Raw genomic sequence first — 26953 nt, forward strand, 5'->3', positions numbered from 1 at the left:
AACTTCTCCTGTACCTTGCCAATTATTGTAACATTTCATGTTTCGCGAAGGGTTTCTTAAAAGTGTTATAATTATACAAATATCAACTAAAACTTAATCTGAATCTCTATCTTCAAAATTTAACGTCAATTGCAAGCGAAACTGAGCAAAACTGTATTGGCAAATAGAGATATGGCAAATGGCCACGATAAGCCGCGAAGGAAAATAATATTTCAATCGATAAAGGAGATCCCTATATTTATCGATATTGCAAATCAGATGAAAGTTTTGTAATGGTTCGAGTATTTGCTATTCATTAAACAACGAAAAAGTCTCAGAGTAATAATGCATGAACTTATAGAGAAGCCCTATCACTATGTTTCATAGAACGTAAGGATGTCGGTTTGTTGCTTAAAAACAAATTGGTGGCCACTTGTTTTTTTTTTACAACAAATACATAACAGTTTGATCGGATACTTTTGTAGCTGTGCTTGGCTTTGTTTGTAAATAACTCGGATATTTACGTTATAATAAATAGAAATCGACCATAGTGAATTGCAGTATGTTTGGTTGCAGCAGTAAGAGCGTCAAACGTGTTTAAGGGGACAGTTTTCCCAGGTAATTGATTTCGAATATTTTCCTATGATTTACATTGATTTTTGTCATTTATTGTCCCGACACGTGTATTATGTTGCTTAAAAACTTGCTTTATATCAACATATTTACTCCAAATACTATTTTTTTTCAATAAAGGGGATAAATTTGTGAATTAAAGTATGTTTACTGTTGATAATGACAGTTGATTACGGGCAATATGTCGGGCCGCACTGGGCATCCATATAAAGTTTGAGTCTTTATCGAGTAAAATTCGATTAAAATTTTACTTAAAAATAGCAACGTTAACTTGAAATCGCATTTAAAATGACATGTCCAAATTTCAGGCTGCTACGTCTCGCCGTTTTGGAGATGTGACGGACAAACAAACAAACTCAACACAGGACTTTAGTTCCATGGAGTTGGGATTTATGTCTCATTAAATGTAACATAAGTATGTTGTGAATTAAATAAAAAAAAATTAAATAAATAAACACACGTATTTTCAATTTTATAAAATAAATATAGGCAAATTATAGAAAAATAAATCGGAAAAACCCTACAATAAAAAATATAGAGGCACATATTTATAAGTATTTACAAATATGCAAATAAATATCCATTTGGCAATTTTTGGCCTGAGTACGGCCCATTGTTTTGCTGCGAACTGTAGCTAACTTAATACCTAATAGTCATTGAATGGTAAATTTTCTTACGCTTGGGCTCCTCTATAGCTTGGCGCATTATTACTTTGAGGAAAAGGTCATAATAGAAGTCACTTCATGTCGATAAAATGCACATTTTTAGACGGCTGGTAAACCACGTGAAAACACGGGACCGTGAGACAATGTGTTAATGTAATTTTTATTTTATTTTTAGTAATCTTTAATAATATGCATGCTTACACTTTCCATTAAGTTATATCCCAACTCAACACAGGGCTTTTGTCCTCATGGAAGTAGGGATACGTTATTATTTTTTTGTAATACTTTTATTTGTATGAATAAATAAAAAATAAAAATTCACTTTTATTGTGGTGAAAAAAAAAATTTAGCTCAATCTTATATACAAAGCCTCCTATAACGAGGGTCTTGAGGATGCGGCGGTAAACCTGGCTTGGACACGTGCTGCGCATGCCTCAGGAGAACCTAAACCCTAGTTGCCTCTTCTTTTAACCTGCGGGATCACGCCGTCCTGGTAGGCCGTCAATTACGATCTTTAGACTTTATTCCGCGGAATTAAGGGGCGCTGGATTGACATGGGAAGAAGCGAGAGGGCTGGCTGGTGATAGGGTCTCCTGGAGGCAACTGGTGATGTCCACGTGCTCCACTTAGGAGCGGATGTGGAAAAGAAGAAAATAATAATATGCGGAGACCGTTATCTTAAGAAAAACGAACGAAATAACTTTAAAACATTATGTCCCAATAAAATCCAAAGAAGGTTAAATATACGAAAACTTGGAAGTATTTTTTAATAGCAGAAATAATGACAATGTTTTTGCTTTAATTATGTTTATTTTATAAAGCAGTTTAATTATACACCATCTTTCCAAGCAGTAATTAATGATACTAGATGCAATATCCAAAATGAATACTGTATTATGTTGGCAATTTTATTTTTCTTAAATATTTGTTTAAGCATTATACAAAACAATTAGTTTATTGTTAATAAAATATCATAAAAGTTAAATGCACAATCTCGGTAACAAACCGGTTTAATTAAGTTAGTGGGTGTTATAAATGTTCCCATTATTCACAATGCACAAAACCTAATTTGAAACAAAGGCTTAAATTGTGAATTGTAGTTCAAGAATTTATTACTAGAGAAATCTTTGTGCATCTGAGGTCAACAAAATAATATATGGGTCTTGAGAACACAATACCCTATTAGAAACAATGGGAAAATGAAATTTAAATTTAAAACATACTTATTTTAATCATTAATTAGCACAGTTTTATTTAAAACTAGTTTGAATTTTTTTTATACACGGATTAAATCATAACAATTCGTTTGTAAGTGAAAATTATTAGTAGAAGTCCATTGTAATTTATTATAGAAATAATATATGACTAATACGAAAATCCATAAATTTGTAATAATTAGTGATCGATTTCACCACTTTTGTGACAATTTCGAGACAAGGATCTTAAGGATTAATAAATCAATTAATGTATTTTTACAAAAACAGTAAGGACGAAAATTAAAAATTGTACAATAGAAATGGAATTCGATTATTTTAGTCTGAAAGGCCATTAACTTAGTGTTAATATATTGAAATAACATTATATTTTTATTTACTTCGGGTGCTAGTCCAAGGACGATGAGATATAGCAATTTGAGTATACCTACAATGAAATTCAGGCATATTTTAAAAAAGAATCAGGTTTGTTATAAGATATTTATTTTTTTAAAAAAAATCATTTAAAATGCTCATTTAATTATATTAATTTTATTTTCATTTTTGATTTATAATAAAACTAATAACGTATCCCTTACTTTACGAGGTCAACAGCCCAGTGTTAAATTGAGATACAAAATAACGCAAAGTGAGGCATACATATTATTATAGAATACTAAAAATAAAAAAAAATAAAAAAAAAGAATTCTAAAAATAAAAAATATTACAAAAGCATAAATTGTAATAAACATCTAGGGCCAACACGCTCAAAAGTACCTATATAAATCTATAAATCAGTCTTCTGCAATAGTTTTTTCCTTGGACAAAATACAAAGTTGTGCACGAATCCTGTAAATGGCTCTCGTTTTGGAAAACATAATATGTTCATTCAGGACATTGAACACTCTTGGCGCCACTAAAGAGAAATTTCTGTTTAGTGGCGCCATGAGCAAAAGTCTTACGCGTTGTTGATATTAAATAATTTTAATTGCAGGGATACCCGTAGGAGCAAACTTGTCATATGTATTTCACATTAATAATTTCCAATTAAATAAAATGAAAATAATTTATTTCAAATCCACATTCTCGATGAAAAATTCCAAGTTTGCTTTTATAAAGATTTGTGTGATAAAAAAAATAATTTTAGATTGAAGTATAAATTCACATTGGTCGACAACATGTGTCGTGTTCTAGAAGCCCCAGCATTATTGTGAAAGTATATTTTAGAATGTGATAACCATCCCCTACTGCATGGCTTCCATATAATATGTATGGGTGGAGGTTAACAGAGGGTGATTGCTAAGGGTAGTGCGATGCAGCATTACTTATTGTCGCAATACGGAACAGGATAATTGAAAAATCTGTAATAATTTGAGTGTGTGTAAATGTATTTACACTAAATAGTTTAATAAATATACTTGTTAGAGTAAATAATTTGAAGCAATCTCATCGACAGTAATATAAGTTTCAGCTATTTAATTTCACGCACATCAAAAGATAGGCAAATTAAAAACATATTGAAATATTATTTTATCTCAACAAATTATCCATTTAAAGAACTGGTTTGATTAAAAGTCTTAATATAAAAATAGGATAGCGTTTTATCGCGTTGTTTAATTGGTGAAATAATTTGATATCATTCTTGAGGTCCTGGGTTCGATCCCTGACAGGGTGGACGTGAAGTATTGATTTAAAATTATTTTTGCACTGCAAAATTTCATCGTTTCTGTACTGGCACCTGCAGCGTAAAACTGGTCACCTTACTTTTTTATAGCAGATGATCGAACTACGCTGCATTTGGTTTACCAATAAAAAATACCAATACCAAAAATATATATATATATTAAAAAAAATAAAACTAGGTAACCTTAAAATCAGCATTTTTGGGTTTACCGCTAAAAACATATTTTCCGTATCTTCTAAAAAAGACAAGTCAAGCATTCAAATCATTCTTTGTTTATTTTACCGAAACAAACAGTCAACATTGATATAATAACATAATAAGATAAGGTATGATATTTATATATCAAAACAGATATACAAAACAGTTTATAGAAGAAAATATAAAAGTCTAGGCATTTACAGCGCTTATGACCTGTCATTGGCTGGTTTAAGTGCCTACTTTACACACTGTAACATTCACCATTCTGCCTTATTTTGAACATCTACTATCTATTTGTCATCTACTATTATTCTTTGTGAATTTCATCATCATCATTCCTTTTGCGCACCTAATGGTGCATCTTAATTGCAGCGTATCAAAAATTTGTTACACGAATATAAGATGATCAGACTAACGTTTCAGGTACCAGTCCAGAGACTATAAAATATTTTGGTGTAAAAACAACCCTTTCCCGACATGGTTATATTTCGGGAATATAACCATGTCGGGAATCGAACCAGAGATCTCTTGCATGGCAGGCAAACGCGCTGATCATTACTCCACGTGGCCAAATTTTTGTGAATTTAAAGAGCTGAAACCTTAATTGATTCGGGTGACATTATGAGCGAATTTCATCTTTTCAACTTCAAAAAGATTGACGAAATAAAAATGTGCAAACATAGACAGAAAAGTTAATGTTACACAGTGTGTAAAGTGGCCTGATAAACCATCGAATGATAAAACAATGCCTACAATTTCATATTTTATTATCTCACAAATGCATTTATCACCTCTGTTGTATATTATAATTAACTCACTAGGGGTTTTAATTTAAATATTTTAATGAATTACATTTTTTTTTTTGAAATATCTATTGTTTTTTGGGATACATTTAATTTTCATTTATTATTTTAAGTTTATATTTTGTTTCTTATATTTAATTATTTATATTGTGTATTTTTCTTGTGTATATTTTATATTTGTAGGTACCTGCTCTAACCTTAAACTGATTAAATCATGTATACCTATGCACAGACTATGCTAATTAGGGATTTTTTAATTTTATGTCATGCTTGTACGAGTATGCTATGTAATATAGGAAAAAAACAATATATTATTGTTATCAAAAATATTTTTCACTTTGTGGTATGATATTTTACACTTATTTGTGTATAAATTTGTATAAACCACTTAATTTTTTTAATTACACTTCGACCGGTTTCGAGGTTACTACCTCATCGTCAGGAATTTAACTGACTTATAATTACACGCGTTGCTATTTATATAATAAAATATTGTATGAAAGAGACAGAACATTTAAAGAAAGAGAGAGAAAGAAGATAAAATAAATCATAACGGGAATACTTTTAAAAGAGGACTCGAAATTAAATTTAATTGATTATTTATTATTTGAAGTTTTTGATTAATGGCTTTACTAATTTCTAATTGTTCTAAATTATCTAAACGAAAACCATTTTTATTGACTTGCAAAATTTCTACACACGTTTCTTGATTAAATTCATGGTTTTCGGATATAAGATGATTTGCGGATTCTGAAAAATTATTATTACTCAGACATCTTATATGTTCTTTGATTCTAACTTCAAATTTACGTGAAGTTTTTCCAATATAGAAATTTGGGCAATTTAAACAATTTTCTCTCTCTTTCTTTCAATTTTCTGTCTCTTTCATACAATATTTTATTTTATAAATAGCAACGCGTGTAATTATAAGTTAGTTCAATTCCTGACGATGAGGTAGTAACCTCGAAACCGGTCGAAGTGTAATTAAAAAAATTAAGTGGTTTGTACAAAAATTATAAACAAATAAGTGTAAAAAACAATAAATTAAAAAACGCTTGTTTCATTATCTAAACTGTTTTCCATCTCTGTTGTAATATGTTTTTAATTGTCAACCCCTGGTGTATTGACTTAGTGTCTAAGGGCTGTCCATAGTGTTCCGTATTTCTACTCGTATTAGAGTTATGCGGTATACGGTATAGGAAGAAATAAATCCTATTCCGGTATTGTTCGGCATGTCTCAGTTCCAATACTTGCCGAGTTCAGTGGATGGATGCCAAATACCGGCCCTGTGACGTATTATGAAATATTACGTGATAGATTACGCAGAGAACACAGGAATTTCCGTTACATATTTTAATAACGTAACTTTTAATCCTTTAGTGTGTAATACATCAAAAATTTTCTATGTTTAAGGGGGTTCTCTGGTTTGACGGTTGGATTTTTAAGCATTTTTTGTGATTTTTTGTGAGAACCAATAAAGAGATAGAATTTTTTGGATTTTTTTATCATTTATTTATTAGTGTTTCAAAAGTATACAGATACATTTTTATCTAATAACATTCATTAAAATAAAAGTTTTAGCGCTCTGAAGACACCTCCCTTGAAAAATGGACGCTCACTCCCTCCACAAAATAATATAATAAATAAAATATAAATATAAAAATATAAAAATATAAAAATAAAAATAAACTGTTGTAATGTTTTTTATTATGGTTATTGAAAGATCTTTTATTATTCTAATCAAGCAATGAATTAGTTTTTTGAAAAAAAAAATCTTATTTTCGTAAAATACAATTCTTTTAAAGTCCATTTCGAGTTTCATTGTTGAAACTAAATCGCTCTTTCTTATGCATATAACCTTAAAAAATGTTTCTTTTTTTACATTTCTCCATGCAACACACCTTTTTTAGTTATCTATTTGTTTATTTTTTAAAAAATGCTAAAATACTACGGTAATTTTTATTGTAAAATCATGTTTATTTATTGAGAATCAATCATATACAAAACGTATGCGCGCGGCGAAAGTGTGTCTAAGTGGGGGAATTATTGGACACAGTCCGATGTATTCAAATATGATCCTACTCTCCTTCTGGACTATTCTTAATGCTTTGGTTCTACAAAATAAATATGAAATCAATAAATAATTTTATAATCAATTTAAGCTGCTTACTTTCTGTGGAATCCGTGGATTGTGAAAAGAGCGTGATGAGTAGCAAAACCGCGAAGGTCAATCGCATCAACCGGGGAGGAAACTGGAAATAAAACATATCAATTAGTCATTTGAATTTATTTTGGGTATTAGGGAAAACAACAGTAATGCAATATGCATCATATAAAAGCATTAAATAAACCCAATGGTGTAATCCATAAAAACTCAATAAAATAATTTAGTGAAATAAGAAAAGAAAACATAAAAAATCACCCAAATGAATTATGTTTGTGTGAAGTTGTGTGAATGTAGATTTGTATTATTCAGCTCTATAGTAAAACTCAGTTCAATTGCTAAATATCCTCAGAGTGATAATGCGCTATACGCATTATTACTCTGAGGAAATATCACATACTTGTACTCCGAGTACATATAAAAATATATAATGGATTTGGAATAATTACTTGTATATTCAAAATCAGTAAGAATATTGCGGAGAAATGTTTTTTTTTGTACATAAATTTAAAAAATACGTCACTAGAAAAACGCGACATGTTTGGTCTTGATATTTGTGACATCAAGATTCGTGACAATGTTTTTAACAAATTTGAATGGTCAGGAACAAATTAAAATAACATTAATCGTGATGTATTAGGGGCGTGGCCAATTCTCGTTCACACTCATAAACACGGTGGAAATAAAATTTACAATACGAGCTATGAAACGCGTCTTAAAAGAAAACAGCTATACATGGCACCTAAAATGACAAAATTATTTGGTCAAAGGAGTCAAATATACTTTGGACCAAGAATAAATAACAATATACCATTTGCCACAAAAGCAGGAAAAAATCTTGAGAAATTTAAACTTTTTGTAAAAAAATGGCTACTTGATTTGGGTCCCTAGAACTGTCTTGAGATGGTCACCCCACCAAAGCAGTAAACTTGTTTAGATACAATTATTTTTGCATTTCATGTTTTGTTTTTTTTTTGTTTTGTATCCACACAGTGTCTCTATGAATATATATGTCATATACTCGTATATTTGGCATTTGTGCGGATGTTGGGCCACCGGGAGCTTGTTACTTGACCTAATGTCTGCGCAGTAGTTATTTGTGTGAGCTGTACTAATAATATAATGTTGTTTTCTTTTTCTTCTCTTTTTTTTCCTTTTTTTTCTCTTACTATTGTATATGTATATACATCTGTGTGGATTTAAATATGAATAAGTAATATTTTTATATGCATTTTATATATATTTTTATACACTATAAGTATAATATATTAAATCATGTAAATGAATGCCTCGACACGGGTTGTGCCCAGTGAGGTATTCATATATTTTTTTAAAGTTTTATGTAAAACGTGAAATAAAAAAAAAAAAATAATAATAAATGGAATGAACGTTTTTGCGGGAGTTCAAAATTACAAATTTAAAAATATTTTTTATGCTACGAATAAAAAACAAAAAAATATTTTTTTATGAACAGTTTTTCAAAGACCTTAATTACTTTGAGAATGTTTTTTTAAAAAATGTGACATTTCCTTATTATCATTATACTCTATCCTCAGCGATGATTGTTTTGAAACAGCAAATGCAGCGAATCTCAACAATCTATCATATAAAGGTAAGGTTATCAGTCTAACACCTTTGGTACCAGTTAAAAATCAATGTAATATTCCAGAGTAAAACCACCTTTAATAACAAATTGATATTTCACGATCCTGCCAGGAATCGAGCTTTGGACTTCAAACATGGTTGACGAAAGCTTCAACTCCTACACTACAAGCGGGCTATTCCCCTATTAAATTACTAAAATGTTGACCTAACGAACTAAAATGCGAGTTCGTTAGGTTAACATTTGGAAAATATTTCGCAAAACCGTCAATCTTTTTATTGACTTTAAACGTGTTGATGGACAAGAATTATCACCAGAAATTTAACAAAGTCAAAAAATTTAGGTTGGAGTCTGAGAAAAAGTAAAAAAAAATGTACGATTTTACCATTTTAAAACGTAACGTTATTCTATCAAAATCACGGCATTAAAAAATAAGTATGTAAATACGCGTTAGATAAAAACAATAACTATATCTTTTTCCATATTCTTTTCTTCAAAACGTTTTTCATCTTTGTTAAAATACGTTAGATTTAAAAAGGTTAATAATGAGTAGGTAATTTTTGTTGATTATATTGTTAAGACGTTAATAAATCTTAGTCGCGAATTTAGCACGCTAAATTAATTTTGGCGAAGGCTCTTGTTGCATGCTTGTTTCTTGGTATTGAGAGTCATTGTTAGTGCTAAAACAAGGACACTAGCGAACATTATAAAAACCATTTAGTAAAATTGTTATAACTGAAATGCATCCAAAATGGTATTATTACAGCACACATAAGAATATATAGGGTTAACCGATTATAACGATAGGTCGACAAATTACAACAGAGATGGAGAACACTGAGGAGAAAGAAATATAGAGATCAAGGCATTTACAGGTATTATGACCTGTCATTGGTTAGTTTAAGTGACAACTTTACACACTGTGTTACATTAATCATTTTGCCTATGTTCGAACATCCACATTTCTTTAATTCTTCCATCTGTTGATTTTTGTAAGAATAAAGAGCTGACACCTTTGTTGTTGTAATGAGATTCATCTAATTATTTCACATAATAGGCAACGTCTGAAAACAATTTTCTAATTTTTAAACTTTTTTTGGACCAGTTGGTTTTACATATTATTTAAATATTGCTGCCCTAGCTCTTGTATGTTTAATATATCATTTTGCAAATTTGAAAAGAAATTCTTTTTACGTTTTTAAAGTCAAAAAAGTAAAATCAGTAAGTGGAGACTGGCAAAATGCTGAAAATACTATTTAGTAACGGAAAAAAATAATCATTCTTTAGCTACATGAACGCGTAATAAGATAATGAACATATTGGCAAACAAAATTAAATTTAGCTAAAAATGGTCTATTGAACATACTAGAACTTGGGAATTGATATTTTATCTATTAATCTTAATAACTCTCTGTAGGGTGAAATCCAGTATTTTGTATTAAAATATTTGGACAAACCCAAAATACCATAAGAACGATAAGATTCAAAATTGAAATAAAACACAGTAAATCCGACCAAAACATTAGCCGAATCGTTTAATTAAATTGTTTTAGCATTAATGATTCAAACGAAATATCATTTAAATGACCACGACGGCTTCTCTTGCACTAATTAATCCGGTGAAGCCAATTTTCGATGACTGTGCAGCATTTTGGATGGTACGGCGGCTATAGTGCAGCAAATGTTGGTTTCAAGCTCTTCAAAAGTCCTGGGTTTGTCGGTGTTAAAGTGTGATTTAACATGGCCCTACAGAAAAAAATAACGTGTCGATGGCTCACTATCGTGTAGAGTAAATTCAGTCTCTAATTTTTGAACTATGCGAAAAATAGCGAACTCGGAAGGAGCAGAATGACGTATTTTGTACGAAATGCTCCTTGAGTAGCAACAACCCTTCTCGAAATTTTATTGAATATTTGAACATTTTCCTTACACTGGGGCAACGTGAAACGATTCATGATGAAACGGCAAACCTCACTGATGACAACTGACAGCAGTTGTCAAATTTAGAAATTTAAATGTGGCCACCATGAGCTATAAAAATCCTGTCGATCCTATTGGTAAACCCTGTGTTTATGTGAGCCCTACTTTACTTTTCAAAATAATAATAATAAATAAACATAAAATCTATCAACATAATTAAAATGACGAAAATTCCAGAAGGGTCTAGAACAATTTACGTGAATAAATTTTATTTAAAAAAGGGTTACCTGAATATTTAAAAAATGATCAAAACACACTGCGGTTAGTGTATCAATGCAATGTTTTATACACCACCATGTGCGGAAAGGGAATGAATTAAAACAAAAAATAAATCGTAATCGAAAAAGCCTTATTTTGTTTAGTTCAAGTACTATTTTTTAATGGGTAATTATAGTATGTTTTTTTTTATTTACAATATTTTGTTTAAATTTTAGTTCATTTTTTGATAACACAACATTGTTTTCATTTTAAAAAAAACAAAATTATATAGGCAACTATTTGCAAAGGTCGTATTTTAAGATATGACGCTTTTTAGTATTTATCAACTTTGTGCAAATAATTTGAAACTGTAAGCAGTCATAAGTAAAAACGCTGTATTTCAATTGTTTCTGAGTATAAAAACATTGTGTGTCATATCTTTACGATATTCTTGCTCACGAATCTCGGTTTTCAAAACTATCTATTTGATACTGTGTTCTTCCTCAATAAACCTAAAAACCAATAAAAACATAGTTTTGTTTTTCGTACTGAAATAATTTTTCATTTGATATTAAATGGATCAAAATTTCTTGTTGAACCTCAAATTTGACTCATTTTATGATTTCTGTCAAAAAGCTATCTTTTTGATTAATATATATTGCAGTACAAAAAATCTAGATAACATGATGAAATTAATGGTGTTAATCGATAAATAAGCATGAAAAATAGATACATATAAAATAAAAATGAAAAATTTAATCCAACTTTTTTTAAAATACGAGTAAGTGGAAAATAAAAGAGTGAGAAACAAATAAAAAAGTAAGAAGATGTTAAGACAAAAAAATAATAAAATAAAATAACATAATTAAATGTATCTGAAGTAACTTTATTTTGGGTAACCGAATACAGATAACGGAATAAACACTGTTGAATATTGATTTGATTGGTGAATTGGCATTAATCATAAAGATGTCAATTGTTTCATAACCATTTGAAAGTTATCATTAATCGCAAATATAATTTTCCATCTCAATCCAACTTCCTATTTCTTTATTAGTTTAGTCAAAGCAAGCTGCCCGCATTTTGTAATTTTATTATGAATAATTTCTGGCACCCGCAGACTATCCATATTTTGGTTACAACATGTTCCTATCAGGTAGAGTTAGGATGAAACCAAGTGCAGTTTGCAAATTAGGCAAGTAGAGATTTCTAATTTGCAAGTCAAATCCCAGTTACATCCTCTCAAAGCCTGTTCCATAATTAACTTACCGCAAACATTACTTGTCTGCAGTCTACAAGAGATCTTACTGTCATATTTTTTTTTTTTATCGCTAACTGCTCATATAATATCCAAAATCTACAACAATGAAATTCAGTGTTTTTTTTATAATTTAAAAAATTGTTTTAAATCAGACTCGACTACAAAATAAAAAAGTTCAAAAAAATTTATCGTACTTGACTTTTGACTTGATTTCAAGAAGAAAAGTAATTACAATATATTTTAGCTCTTAAGTATTTAAAAAAAATAATTATGCCTTATTCTTTTTGATAGAGCCATTGTGAAAGAACGGTGTTTTAAAAGGACAAAGTCGTATGTTTTCTATGCGTTTTATCAAACTAGAGGCTTAATGTCGTGCTATTCATATATTAAATGTTTTATTGTTCACAATTAGGATGCCACATTTAAAAGGATCTTTTAGTAAGAACTTATCTTATTTAGCTTAATCCGAATTAATGTCGTTTATTGTCACAAGATCCCAGTATTGTGGAGGTATGTCTAATGACTACAGACAACCAGTCACAAGTAGTTAACCAAGGTTATGCTTTAGTTAGATCCTTAACTCAACAAAGACTTTTGTTTCGAATGTGCTTTAGAAATAAAAAGTAATTAAACAAGCCTTTATTAAAATATAATTAAACATTAGAATATATCAAATCAAAGGAACTGTATGCAACGACTTTGTATCTACTATTTAATTGAATTCTTTTGCACTAAGTTAGCAGTAAATTAACACCTTTGGTATTTAAAAAAATAACAATAGTTACGACAATATTCATACAAAAATATTTTTGTTCTACAAATTAAAGCAATAACAATAATACAGAATCATCATTCCCCTTTCCACACCCACTGGTGCATAGGACACTGCATCGGTCAACCAAATGCAGCGTATTTCAATCATAAGTTACATATACGTAAGATAAAACAAAGGGTCAAAACATTATATGTACTAAAATTCAAAATTCTACCTTGAGTTTACTTCTTAAATAAAATAAAAAAAAGTCCATTTAATAGATTATTTATTTTTGTGTGGTTATGATGTAACACGAGTCTACATAAGATACAAGACTTGAAAAATATTTTTTATTTTTTAAAAATTTTTGTAATCATCAAATGGGCTGGATTTTGATAAAAAACATATTTGTCATTACTATCCGAAGGATAATTATACAAATGAATGTGATCCCAATATCACAAAAAATATATGTTACTGGATAAGAGAGAACACGAGAATAGATCTTATAACAAGGAAGACAGAGACGCTGTTCTCAAAACAAAAGAAGAAATTAGTTAAATTAGTCGATAACTAGCAGTAGAAAAGGATGCACGCTAGTTATATGGAAGGCGTTTTTATGAGTTTTAATTTATTTTGCTATAACAGGCCTACATATTATGATAATTTTTATGAATTATGGGAAAAAAAAGTCTTACAGTATGTCTCCATATTTTTTTTTCAAATGTCTAAATTACAGAATATTCTGTTTTTTGCTTGGGGTAACGCGATGTTACATCACCGCGTGTAAAAGAATTTTGTAGCACAGCCTTTGAAAGTTAGAATACTCAAATTTTTATTTCTCAAAAAAAAAACAATTTCAATGTGACGAAAAGTAAATATTCATAAAGGGTAATAAATAGACTTACTTATTACGTCAATTAATTAATTATTTACTATGACATAATCATGAATAAATAAGCCAAAAAATCAACGTTAAATAACGTGTTTTTATCTATTATTTCAATTATTAATCTCCTGTTAATTTTAATTGTTTTTGTGATGAAAAAAGTATCCACAGTATGTCGGAAATACTTAATGATAATCGTAAATATGAAACATTACGGCTTTATAATAACCGGAAATATATTTCTAAAAATACATATCATTATTTTCAGGGGTAGAAGGATCCAAAATGAAGAGAAAATATTATCATGTAATCGTTTAATTAAAATATTAACATGAATTTCATTGACCTCGTCTGTACCGTGAGAGTTGCCTTGAATTAGCGCATAATTGTTAGAGATTTGTCAGACAATAAGATTTAATATCATGTCAACATGGGATATCAATGTACAGCAATTAAGTTTTGCATTAATCAAATTTGAATTATATAGTTTTAATTAACGTTGAAAAATACTATTTAAAATCCGTCATATGCATCTGAGTCGTTTAGGTATTTGAAATAACTTAAGACAAGAAGCATTTAAAAAAAGTCTTATCTTGCCACAGTGATGTGAAAATTCTATTTAAAGATTATGTGAAAGGCTAGGTTTTTGTAAAACAAAATAACTTATTATTCACTGAGCATTCTGTGTAACATTAACCGTTCTGCTTTTGTTTGAATATCTCTTCTGTTATAATTTAAGCAGGTAATTTTTATTTTGCTTTGTTTTCGTTTTCAAAATTACATGTAATTTTGTTAGACACTATTTTCTAAATAAAAATAAGAGAAACGTTGAGGGAGTCAGAAGGGTGGAAAACAACGTGACGTGTTTGGCTTATGTGCATACATCCTCTTCTGCCCTCATTAATCTACAAATTTAGTTAATTTTCCTCCTTCGCAGCTGACATGGTCCTCCAGAGCTGGTATTCCAAACGCTATCGCCGGCGTGTAGAACGCTATGCTAGCGCGTAATTTATGTACTAAATAAACGCTAACAAAGCATTATCTACGTCTGAGATAGCGTTCAGAACTCAGGACTGTAGAAGTTTTTTTTTTGCTCAATATTTTTTTCAAGTAAAATATTTGTTTAAAAAGTATTTTCATAAAGTAATTTACAATCGTATTTTCTTGCTTAAACCCGTTAGAGTTAACAGTAAATACTTACAATTGAGTGACAGGTAAAATACTGTAAATTAATAATCTTATTTTGTTTTGGCAGTCATCATTTTCTGTTTAATTTATATTTGAAAATTGTCTCCAATATAATTATTTTAAGTAGTCGGGAACAGTTTTGACTGCCTTGCCTTCATTAATTCATTTTTCTACGTTTTGTTACATTAGTTCATATGATATAAGTAACTCATTTAATTATTTAATTACATCAAATTACAAAAAAAATCGTTATAAAGACTTAAAGGCTATTTTTCTCCTTACTGTCTTCGGGAAACTCATTGTTACTTTAAACCCTTGAACAATGAATTGACATCGGAGGAGGCAAGAGTGATGGCTGGCGATAGGGTCTCCAGAGGTGGTTTTCTGAATCTTCTCTACCAGGGGGAGTGATTGATTAGTGGATTTTGATTTTTTGTATGCGTTTACACTTTGCTTCATATCTGGCCACAATGATGATTAAACTTCAAATGAATGTGAACACGTAAAATCAAAAGAAATGATTTTTATTTTGAACATTATTGCGACCTTAAGTCTTACCCAAAATATTTAGGATGAATTGACCAAACCCCATTCGTTTTATTTCGTTTTTAAACAATTTTATACATTATTTGACGTTTAATCATCAGTGTGGCCATTAAAAAATCCTTAAATTAACCAATTTCTAAGGTGTAGAGAAGATTTAGAATACCGCCCCTGGAGGTGTCTGGTGATGTGAACATGCTCCTTTTAAGAGCAGATTTAAAAAATAATTTTCTTTTCCTTAAATTTATTAACTGACATTTACAATTATTTCATATACCATAGTATATACATTTTTAAAATACTACATTTTTACAATGACCATAATATCTTTTAAAATCAATAAGTTTTATACTTTTAGGCATCTCATATGGTTTTAACACTTTGTACATTAAGCTATTTGTGTTTTGGTTTTTTGTTTTATTTTTAGTCCTTTCAGAACTGAAATAATTTCTTATGAAAAATAAAATATTCTCATTTCATATCTACCAAAAAATTTGTTTGAAAAATGTTGGTATTTTTAATGTTTTTTTATCTTTTATACTTTAGAAATTATTAGACGTAATTTTTTAATAAACAATTAATTACAAACCTATATTTAATCGACAGAATTAATTTTAAATATGTTTTTATCATACAATATATGTTTATTTAATCAAATTTATTTAATCAAACTGAAATATGTTTAAAACTTGCCTTACATATAATTTATACGGACGACGAAAATTCGCTCCAAAAAAAATAAACCAACCAGAAGCCAGCTGTCAAAGTTAAAAATGAACTTTTAAGTGTAATGCTGATTACCGACGTATACAAAAAATTTAAAGAAACCTTCTTAGAGGTTCCAGTAATATAAAAATTTATTCGCCGCTTTTAAATTTCAAAAGATACAAGGATAAATCAATCCTTAAATTTATGTATATAAGAATGAACATCGGGGCTGAAAGTACACAAAAGTTTTTTTTTTATATCTATCCAGCTCAAATCTAAGATTAAAATTCACAAATATTGCGATAGAGATAAAATACGTATCTAAAAAGAAAGTATTGACCATTCGTTGACAATTTCAAAAATCATAAGCTGTGTAAATTCGTAGACTTCTATGCTTCTTTCTCAAAAAAATATCTATCTACATACATACGAGTATATTGATTTACCTCTGTTAATTATTGATTTATTTGCGAATAATGCGTCAATTCTGTTTTACTGTGATTCCATATTTTGTGTGGGTTTTATTAAGTTGATTTTGAATATATTATCATTATGAAAACTAGATTGCAGCTGCCTAAAATGCAATTTATTTCTTTAGTAGTTAAATTATTAAATGAAATTTTTTGTCAGTAGATTAATGAATTTAAGCTATGTTTTTTAAGCTTCTGTAAGAAACTAGGAAATAAACAATCAAAAATGAGTTGCATTCAATACTTGATAACATTGATAAAGATGGAAATCACGAATCCATCAAATTATCAATATAAGAATGATATTTTTTTATTAGAAAGGAGTCTTCAAATGTTAACAAGGTTATCATTATTAAATATTAATTTTAAAAGTTATTTTAGAGGTACAATTATAAATATCAGGCTGATCATAAGTTATTTCGTCTTTTTATCTTTCCTCTCCCCAATGGAGGTTGAAAATCGTGACAGCAATTCTTACTTTCTTGCCATCTGCCCCGAACAAGGATTGAGTTCTGCAGTGGAACCAGTCTCGCAAATTCTTTAGCCAAGTGACGCATTTTCTTCCCGCACTGCTTCTTTGTTCAATTTTTCCTTGTAGAATGACTCGTAAAATGCTATATTTTTTGCCGTTTATCACATGCCCTAAGTACTTAAGTTTTCTTTCTTTAAAATATTCAGTACCTCTTTATCTTTTTTCATCCGTCGGAGAAGGTCATTGTTTTAGGCTCTGTTGTCCACCTAGTAGGTTTTTATCATCCTTCTGTAGCACCACATTTCAAAGCCTTAGATCTTGTTTGAAATATCTGATTATTCATAATATTTTTACCAACACAATTTAAATAAATCTTAAACTGGATCGTGCGAAGCGAATGTTTTTTTTTCGTTTTTTGGCGTGTTTTTAATCCAAAATATTTAGTTAAATCAATAGAAAAATAACTTTTATTTTTATTTAAATTGCATTCGTAATTGTTTTAATTATTTTTAGGTTTACAATTTATAAAAGGTATTTTCTTAAACCTTTTGCTGTATTTTTTACGTACATCTACCATTTAATAGAAAATTGACATTTAAACTAGACATTTATGTTTTTTTTTTTAAATCTGTGTAGTTATCACAAATATAAAATTCATCTGCATACAGACATCGTTGTAATAGATTTTCTTTCAATAAAAATTTATTGCATAAGTACACATGTACATCAGGATAATTTTAGAAATACGCTATTCTTTTAAATCCACTGATTGTACAAAGTAATTTTGTATAATAAATCAGGTGTATTTGTGTAAAAAAAATATACCACAACAGACTGACAATTTGAATTTTAGTCGTAAATTTGAACACTCGAGCTTAGTATTATTTAAATTTCATCTTAGTATTCGATTACCTCCAATAAGGCTCCGAGGCGAAAAAAAGGGTTTAAAGCTACAGGACAACCTAATTGTTTTAATATTGATCAGGGTTAAAAGCACTTAATAAATTATTTTTACTAGTTTAGAATTTGCAGGTATACATATCGTAAATAAAAAGTTTAATTGCAAGGTGTCAACAATTGCAATTTGTATTCATTCGCGAAGTGACCTCGTGCCAAATTATTACCTAAAATTCTTTTGCGGAAGACATTACTATACTAGAGAAAAACAGTGTCTATTAGTTTGAAGGAGCATTTGTGAGCGTTTTGTACATCTTATGTATGGAATAATAAATGAGATAGTGTCCTAGAAAGAAGGTTCTGTTATATGTAGACCTATGAGGAAGTTACGAGCATAAGGATTAATACGAGCATGTATACATTATATACATGTTTCAAATCGTAATATCTAATAATTGTATGTCTCAGACGCGAGAAATTTTGCAAACCATAGATGAGTATGCAATTCTTTATTTTCAAGTTCCCTATTCGTGTCTGTCAGATAATAAAAGATTGAATAAATAAACTCTTGTGATAAATATTTGATGTTATGAAATTTGCTCAATTTCAATATCGTAATGAACACCAAACTATCTAACTATTTAAAAGTGATCACTTAAACCAGCCAATGACATGTCATAGGTCCCGCAAATGCCTATACTTTCCTATTCCTATTTTGGAAACTACCTTTTTTTACATTTTTTTGCACCACAACAGGCCAGGAGGCCTAATTACAGTGGTGAATTACATCACAGAGCACCCAGGCTTGAGAAAAATCACATTTTTAATTTTTGTGTTCTCACCGGGAATCGAACCCGGAACTTTCCGTGCGTGAGTCAAGACGTACTTATTCATTCAAACGATAATAGTTCATTGTTGTAACTTGTAAGACAGAAAAAAAATTAGGAATCATGAAAAAATACTAAATTCAACGAGAAAATTAAAAAGTCTTTTTGATTCAATAAACTGTCAAAAAAGTTTTTTTTAATGCTTTGTAAGATGCATAAAGTCTACGGAAAGTTTTGTGCACTTTTAAAAAAAATATTTAAGCATTAAAAACTTAAAAATACATTTTGCTAGTATTGGATTATCTGCTTTTTAATATTGTATAATATACCCCATGTCTTAATCTAAACATAAAGTTATGTTTGTGACATTTTGTGAATATCTAATACTGTTATTACTATTCCTAATAGGAGGGTCGGTAATAACCCTTACTCTGTAATAAACTGCTGCAAAGGGGGTGTTTTGTATTTAGAAACAGCATAAATAACTTAATTCTGACAATAACCCTTTCGTTCGGGTGACTTTGGGCGTTTATTTAGTTTCAAATTTAAGAAGAGTGGTTTCCCGGGACTCTATTTATTATTATTATTATTTCAAAGCTCCTCAAATGGTCGCTTCAGTAATGCGAAAGTAAGATTAACTTAAAAAAAGAATTACGAAATATTTTTGGTTGGAGCATTACAAAATATGTCCTGAAAAACAAGAAAAAAATGTCTGAGAAAATGCATAGTGAAAAATAACAACACAATTAAATAGGCTTGCGCATTAAATTTTTTGTGAATGGATGGTTTTACATTTATTAAATTTAAATACTGACCGATAATTTTTCTTATAATTTCCCTTCGCGGTAATATATCATCAGAGTAATAATTGAACGTTATTATGCAGAAAACAGCCAGTCCACAATTTTGAAAAAATTATATTTTGATTTTATCGGGTGCAGTAAGGTCAATTCTATGCTCTGCTAAAAGTAGCCGGGCCGCTTGCATACAAAAAACTGTATTATACACCTGAAAATGGCATCGATCACAAAAATGTCATTTCTTAATTTGCAGAAAACACCCACAGTACTAGAAAAATCTTACGGTACTTTATAAATCATTTAAACTGGTCAAATATATAAATTTATTCTTGTTTATAATAAAAAAACAACTAATGTGTTCATTGTTTATTATTTGTTAAAGTCAAAAACATTGTAGATTTGATTATTCAGGCTTTTCACTAAAGTGCTATTATTTCAGTTTCACTTTTCTATGGCTGGCTGCTTTCAGCATAACTACGTTGCATTGTTATTTGGTTGGCAGTTTCCTGAAATAATTAATAAAACTACAATTGAAACCATTTTTGCTTTTAATCCAAAAGGTACGGCTTCTTCCTACACTACGTTTTCATTTTTCTTGCAATATATTGCGGAATATTTTGTGGTTCTACTCCAACAGATAGTTAACACTCACATTATAGTAAAAGCAATTAAGGTAAATGTATGCATTTTGCAGTAAATTTAAACATTATTAATAAAAAACAAGTCAAAACTACCACATAAATAATGCAATAATGCACATTTAATGTGAACTTGATGCTATATACCAAGAAAGAAGCCATATCTTCGGGGAACCACAGTTTGAGACTAAAGTATCGTTTCCATGTGCAGACAATATGTATATCAAAATAATAAAAAAATAAAAATTTAACACATTGGTTATCATTGAAGGGTCTCCTTAGCCAACTCCATTTAAAATAACGTTTGTCTGAAAAAAGAGATATTTTTATACCGTTTTTCTTACTAAATAAAAAAAAAACGGCCCGGTACGAGTAATAATACTAAATTTGTTGCAACAGGGAAGGAAAACGTTTTTGAAAAGAGAATATAGGCATTTACATGGGTTATGACCTGTCACTTTATTATTATTTTTTATTTTTTTCCCATTAATAACAATGATTAATAATAAAAGTAATGTGACTTCACTGGGGTTACTCGTGCCAAGGACACTAAACAATATACTTTTTTAAATAGTTTTCTATGTGAGAATATACAATAAGATTCAATAGACAGAGATAATTATCAAAATGTTCAGACAGTTTTAAACACTGCGTATTTAAGTTAATATTTAATTTTTGGATACATATATTATTTATATTATAAAACGCACAATTATCATCATCATTCCCTTTCCGCACCCAATGGTGCATTGGGCACTGCATTATGTACCCGGTACACCAATCGCACTGTATTTTGTTTTTTTTTGTTACATGAACGTAAGATGATCAGTATTACACTTCAGGTACCAGTCCAGGGACTATGAAATATTATAGTGAAAAAAACACCTTTTAAAATAAATATTTCATGTTAAACATGCCTGGAATTGAACCCGGACCTGTTACATGGTAGACAAACATGGAGGCCAAAAACGCACCATAAAAGAATAAAACTAAATATTTGTGGAGCAGTTGATTTAATATTGGTTTGGGCAAATGAGACAATCCATTTTACTTCTACCCAGCTCTATTACCCATTTTTTTGGTTGAGTTGGTTCAAGTTGCCACTTCACACTGTGTATCATTCAATATTCTGCCTTTGTTTAAACATCCACATTTTCTCAACTCTTCCATATTTTGACTTTTGTGAAATAAAAGAGCTAGAACCTTTCATTTGTCGGTGAGATTTATGCGACTGAACCTACTAGATAAGCGTATAGCGTAGCTAAAAATCCTCTTAAAACAAAACAGTTTCAAACGAATGTCGAGTTTCAAAAATACGTTCCTAAATTTAGATCTAAATAACTCGCTAGGAAGGAAATCCAGCCCATCTAAAAACATTTGGGCATACTCAAAACATTGTTGTCATAATACTCGCTACGTATTTTCAATTCGCCTTTGTTTCCTGGGCGTATCAATTAACAAATTCCTTTTGGCGACAGAACATAAATAGATATATATTACTTGTGACACATTCCTTTGGCTCCTGTTAGGATATAAGGGAAGAAATGGGGGGAAAACGAATTGACGGACGAGAAAGCTTCGGGATCTTATTACAAACATTTGTCTAACGAGACATTTCGCAGGATCCCTACCGATTGAATTTGCAGCTCTCACTACATTATGTAAACGGCCTACATAGTAACAATGAAACCCTTTAGGGTTATCTACATAAACATAAGGGTCTGAAATCTAACACCGAAAAGTGATATATATTGTCAATTTTATCCAACATTATTTTGACAAAAGACTTGATTTCACCCCCTCGGGAGTCACTTAAAATCAACAAATGGAAGAATTTAAGAAATACAGGTGTTCAAACATAGGTAAATTGGTGAATGTTACACAGTGTGAAAAGTGGCAACTCAAACCAGCCAATGACAGGTCATTTGCCCTGTAAATGCCTAGACTTCTATATTCCCTTCTTTAAGGTGTTCTCCATCCCTGTTGTAATTTTTAATTATTTTTTTTTGTAAAAATAAATATTATTGTTTTTATAATTCACCCGAATATTTATATTTCGGTGGCCATTTTCAACAAGTTTTAAATAATTCACTATTAGAATATAGTCCAAAAATCAAGTTGGAGTAGAGTGGGGTTCGCACCTTGGACCTCTTATTCGTGAGTCTACAACACTATCCACGAAACCACAACCCGATTATTTTTTAAAAATTCTTACATCTTTTAATAATATTTTTTATTATAATAATAGTAAATGAAAAGCGGACAGCATAGCGTAAAAATAAATATATGTAAGTCAATTTTGTATAAAGTTGAAATATTTGAATAAAGGAAAGGAGCCCAGACATGGACTTGGACCTACTTTTGATGCAATGAGGATGTTTTCAATATAAGCGAACTGGATAATAAAATTCACCATGAATTATTACAGCGTGACACAGGTAATCGGCCAGGAATAATATCGATAAATGCTGTTATACACCAAACAATAATAATAAATCATTTACAGAACTAATAGGCTGTCATTGGCCAATTTAAGTGGTTTAATGGCCTACAAAATGTCACTGGGTGTTAAAAAAATATATTAACAGGTCATAAGTCTAGTAAATGCCATTTCATATTTTCATATATTTTAAATATATTTTTTATCTCAGTTTTAATAAATTAAGATCGTAATAACTCCCAAGAGAGTGAAATCCAGCCTGTTAACTAACATTTGGACATACTTAAAACATTGTTGATTAAACTATTGTACCTAAAGAAAATGCTGTCTACCTCAGAACAGGTATTTACTTTATCTAATGAGAATAGACTGTGCCTAATATTTTGGCTTTTATTTTAATTCTGCTTATTTGTATATTTTTAACCTTCTTGAGTGTTTTGCAAACAAAATATAACAATACCATCCTCTACTTATAACAGACGGCAATTTTTGGCTCTAAACTGAACTGGAATGGTATAAGAAGCATTCAAATTAAAAAAAGTGTTTTCAGGCGTTGCCTAATTGGTAAAATAATTCAGTCGGATAAATCTTACCCACGTTTGTAAAGGTTTCAGCTCTTTTCACAAAAATCTGCAGATGAAAGAGTTGACAAAATAGGATCATTTAACTTATGTTTATTGGTCAATGTTATATTGTGGCCACTAAAATTAGCCAATAACAGGTCGTAAGCCCTGTAAATACCTAGACTTCTCTTCTCAAAAATGTTTTCCTATCTTGCAATAAATTTAGATCTTAATAACTCCTTCGGGTGTGACATCCAGCATATCTACAAATATTTGAACACAAACAAAAGTTTACTAACTAGCCTAAACAGTTTGAAGTAATCAGACAATACTGAAAAAAGGCTTTGTGTCCAGATGGATGAAGAATACTAAAATATATGTAAAATAGAACCAGAACTCTAGAAGAGTGTTTTCGACTCGATAACTGCTCTCAGGTAAAAATCCTGAATAAGAAACCGAGCGGAGATAAGTTCGCTTCGTTGTGTAGTGGTTGGCGCGTTCGCCTACTATTTTTGAGGTTCTGGGCCTAATTTTAAAAATTACACAGAACAGATAGAATCACACAATGTTTTAAGTATGTCCAAATGTTTGCATACTGGCTAGATTTCCTTCCCAAAGATATATTCATATTTAAATTTGTCGCAACACAGAGAGAAACATTTTATTTTATATTTTTTTATATTCTCCTCTCAAAAATGTTTCCCCTCTCTGTGGAAACAAATTCGGATAGAATTACGTTTGAACTTTGACATTTAAGTATAAACTTAAATTTATACAATTTATATGCATTGCTTTTTAAAATTTACAAGGTTTAAAAATACGCCATGTTTAATTAAGTTTTTTTTAGATACCGCTATGTCTTTTAATTACTTTTGTGAAAAAAACTTCGCTTCTTTATTTGCATGAGAGCATTTTAAATTAAATTAATTCTAAGTTGATTAACTTGTGATATTAGCAGGTAGAATGCCAACTAGTCGTTGAGCGGTTCGAAATATCAAGTGTTTACCAAGGCCGCCGGGTTCTTTCGAGGTGGTTTACTGTACCCTATGATAACGTATGCAGGAGTGGGAGGCTACAGCTGATTCCATGCAAAACACTCATACGGGGAACAGTGAACCCAAGTGGCCGTGCTTGTCATTGAAACCTATTTTATATTACTTGACTTTTTAACATCTGGTTACCGAGATCTGTTTCATATTTTATCATATAGTGCTTGTATTGAAATTGAAACTTGTACTTCGGTAAATAAATATTCAAGAAACAATTTTCCGAGCTCTGAAAATATTTATTAATATAAAATATATGGAATTTTGATACAAATGACAATAATTTTTCTTATTTAAGATTTATTATTTTGTTTTATTTGACGAACAAGCGCTTTTAACTAAGTAACCAATTTAAGGAATTTCTCAGTGAGAAATATATTATAATTTAATCATTTATATTTTTTATAAATAAAATAAATAAAAGATGTAAATAATAATACCTACCGTTTGATATTTAACATTTTTATATATCTATAAATATATTTTTATTACTTTTTTATTGATAATTTTCCCATTCACAATTTTTTCTACAAATGTACTTGAATATCTGCCAAACTGCGAAGTAAGTTTTAGTTAAAAGTTCACTCATTTTATAGCAACATAATTCAATATTATTTATTCACAGAAAAATAAATATAAAAACAAAATAAAATGTCATTTTTAGGTAACGGAAAAAAAATTAAAAATGAATATTATTGTTGATGGACAAAAAAAATGTTAAAATAGCCTTTTTGACTTTTTTTTCATTCATCAGGCTTAATCTTTATTAATATTTAAAATGCAAAATTGTTTTGTATGTTTGTTTGTTTTTATTTCACGTTGTAAAGGAGCAACCAATCGTCGTGATTTTTTGCATGTCAAAAAGCTGATAAGTGAAGTATTTAATTAATATTAATACAGAATAACAATGCTACGTTATTATAAACTAACGTGGTTTAGATTGCATTATTTTGAGTGATTGATTCTAATTTATTAAGAGTATATTTCTATTGCTCCAAACGATAAAAAAAAATATTAGGCCCAAAGGGGCGATTATTTTGTAGGTTACGAGAACCTATTTAACCGACGCCCGAAGTGGCAATCAACTTAGCCTCATAGAGCCGATAAGATGACGCCCGTAGGGATGGTGAAACCAGGCCGATTATATGAGGCCCGAAGCGTTGAATTTTCTAACATTTTCCGAATGTTTTCTGCTTATATTTAAAAACAAAAAAGGGTTGGTATACCAAACTACTAATATTTTCAAATATAATATATGTCATAACTCAATTAAACAAAACGAAAAATTGTCGGATTAAGATAATTTTAGAAGTGAAATTTCGATGCGTAGTGGAATGTGCGTGTTATAAACATAACAAATCGTTCCGTGTTAAGTGCGCTTTACAACTTCCTACAATGCCACAATAATTTTAATCTTTTGATAATCTCATAATATAACAAGAAATAATAAGTCCGATTCTTGAATGTGAATGGTAGACAATGGTTATAGAAAATGACAGTTAAAAGAATGAGAAGGCCATTTTAAAGTTTTTGCAATGCTTTATCAAATTAAACTTGCATATAATAATATAATGTATTGTGTATGTACATTAAAAAAATAAAACCTGTTTTTTAAGTTCGTATTTTTTCACGTCAGGGTTAACAAAAGTACTAAACAAAATAACAGATTATATAATTAATTATGATTTCCCTTTCCGCATTCAGTGGTGCATGGGACACTGCGTTGCTATTTTAATTGCAGCGTATTTGTCATATTTCAGCCGTGGGATGGCAAAAGAATATACCTGTCATTTTCTAAAATGTACAAGACAAGCAAATAATTCCTTAAGTTACAAAGCTTAAAGTATAAAAAGATCAGATGAACTCCATATTTAAATATGACCAATTCGAAATAATCTTTTTAGAGATATAAATAATCTTTTTAGAGATATAAATAATCCTTTTGTGATATGAAAAAGCGTAAAATTTTAGCATATTTTATAAAAAAAAAAGTTTTGTAGATGAGTAAATGAAGTGATTGTTTTTACGCTTCAGATGCCAGTCCAGGAACAATACAACATTGCAGAGTAAAACTGCATTTAAAAACAAATATTTCACGATGACTTTTCCAAGAATCAAACCCACAACCTCTAATGTGATGAATGCAACAACCACTATTTTACGTGGCGGAATTTTCTCCACTCTATTCCATTTTCAAGATTATCATATTGGAGTTTTTTTTTTTTTTAAAAGAGTTATTTATTTTTTGCCTTGCTTATTAAGTACGAAAGTTATATTTACTGTAAAAGGTCTGTTCTTTTCAACTCATATAATTATAATGTAGTTTTGATAATATTTTTAGTTGATCACCATGTATA

The 26953-nt window shown here is 29.6% G+C and overlaps 1 protein-coding gene across 1 annotated transcript in view; it reads right to left on the reverse strand.

Annotated features, from left to right (window-relative positions):
• The window catches only part of Cht7 (chitinase 7), a 191740-nt gene that overhangs the window by 69844 nt on the left and 94943 nt on the right, over positions 1-26953 (reverse strand). Inside the window, exon 3 of the mRNA XM_088229834.1 lies at positions 7326-7407. Coding sequence (XP_088085960.1) covers positions 7326-7407 — 82 coding nt within the window. The remainder of the gene's footprint in view (positions 1-7325; positions 7408-26953) is intronic.

This window comes from Micrasema longulum, unplaced genomic scaffold (genome assembly GCF_059751315.1).
Source record: "Micrasema longulum isolate JH-2025_06_02 unplaced genomic scaffold, ASM5975131v1 h1tg000715l, whole genome shotgun sequence".
NCBI classification, from domain to species: domain Eukaryota; kingdom Metazoa; phylum Arthropoda; class Insecta; order Trichoptera; family Brachycentridae; genus Micrasema; species Micrasema longulum.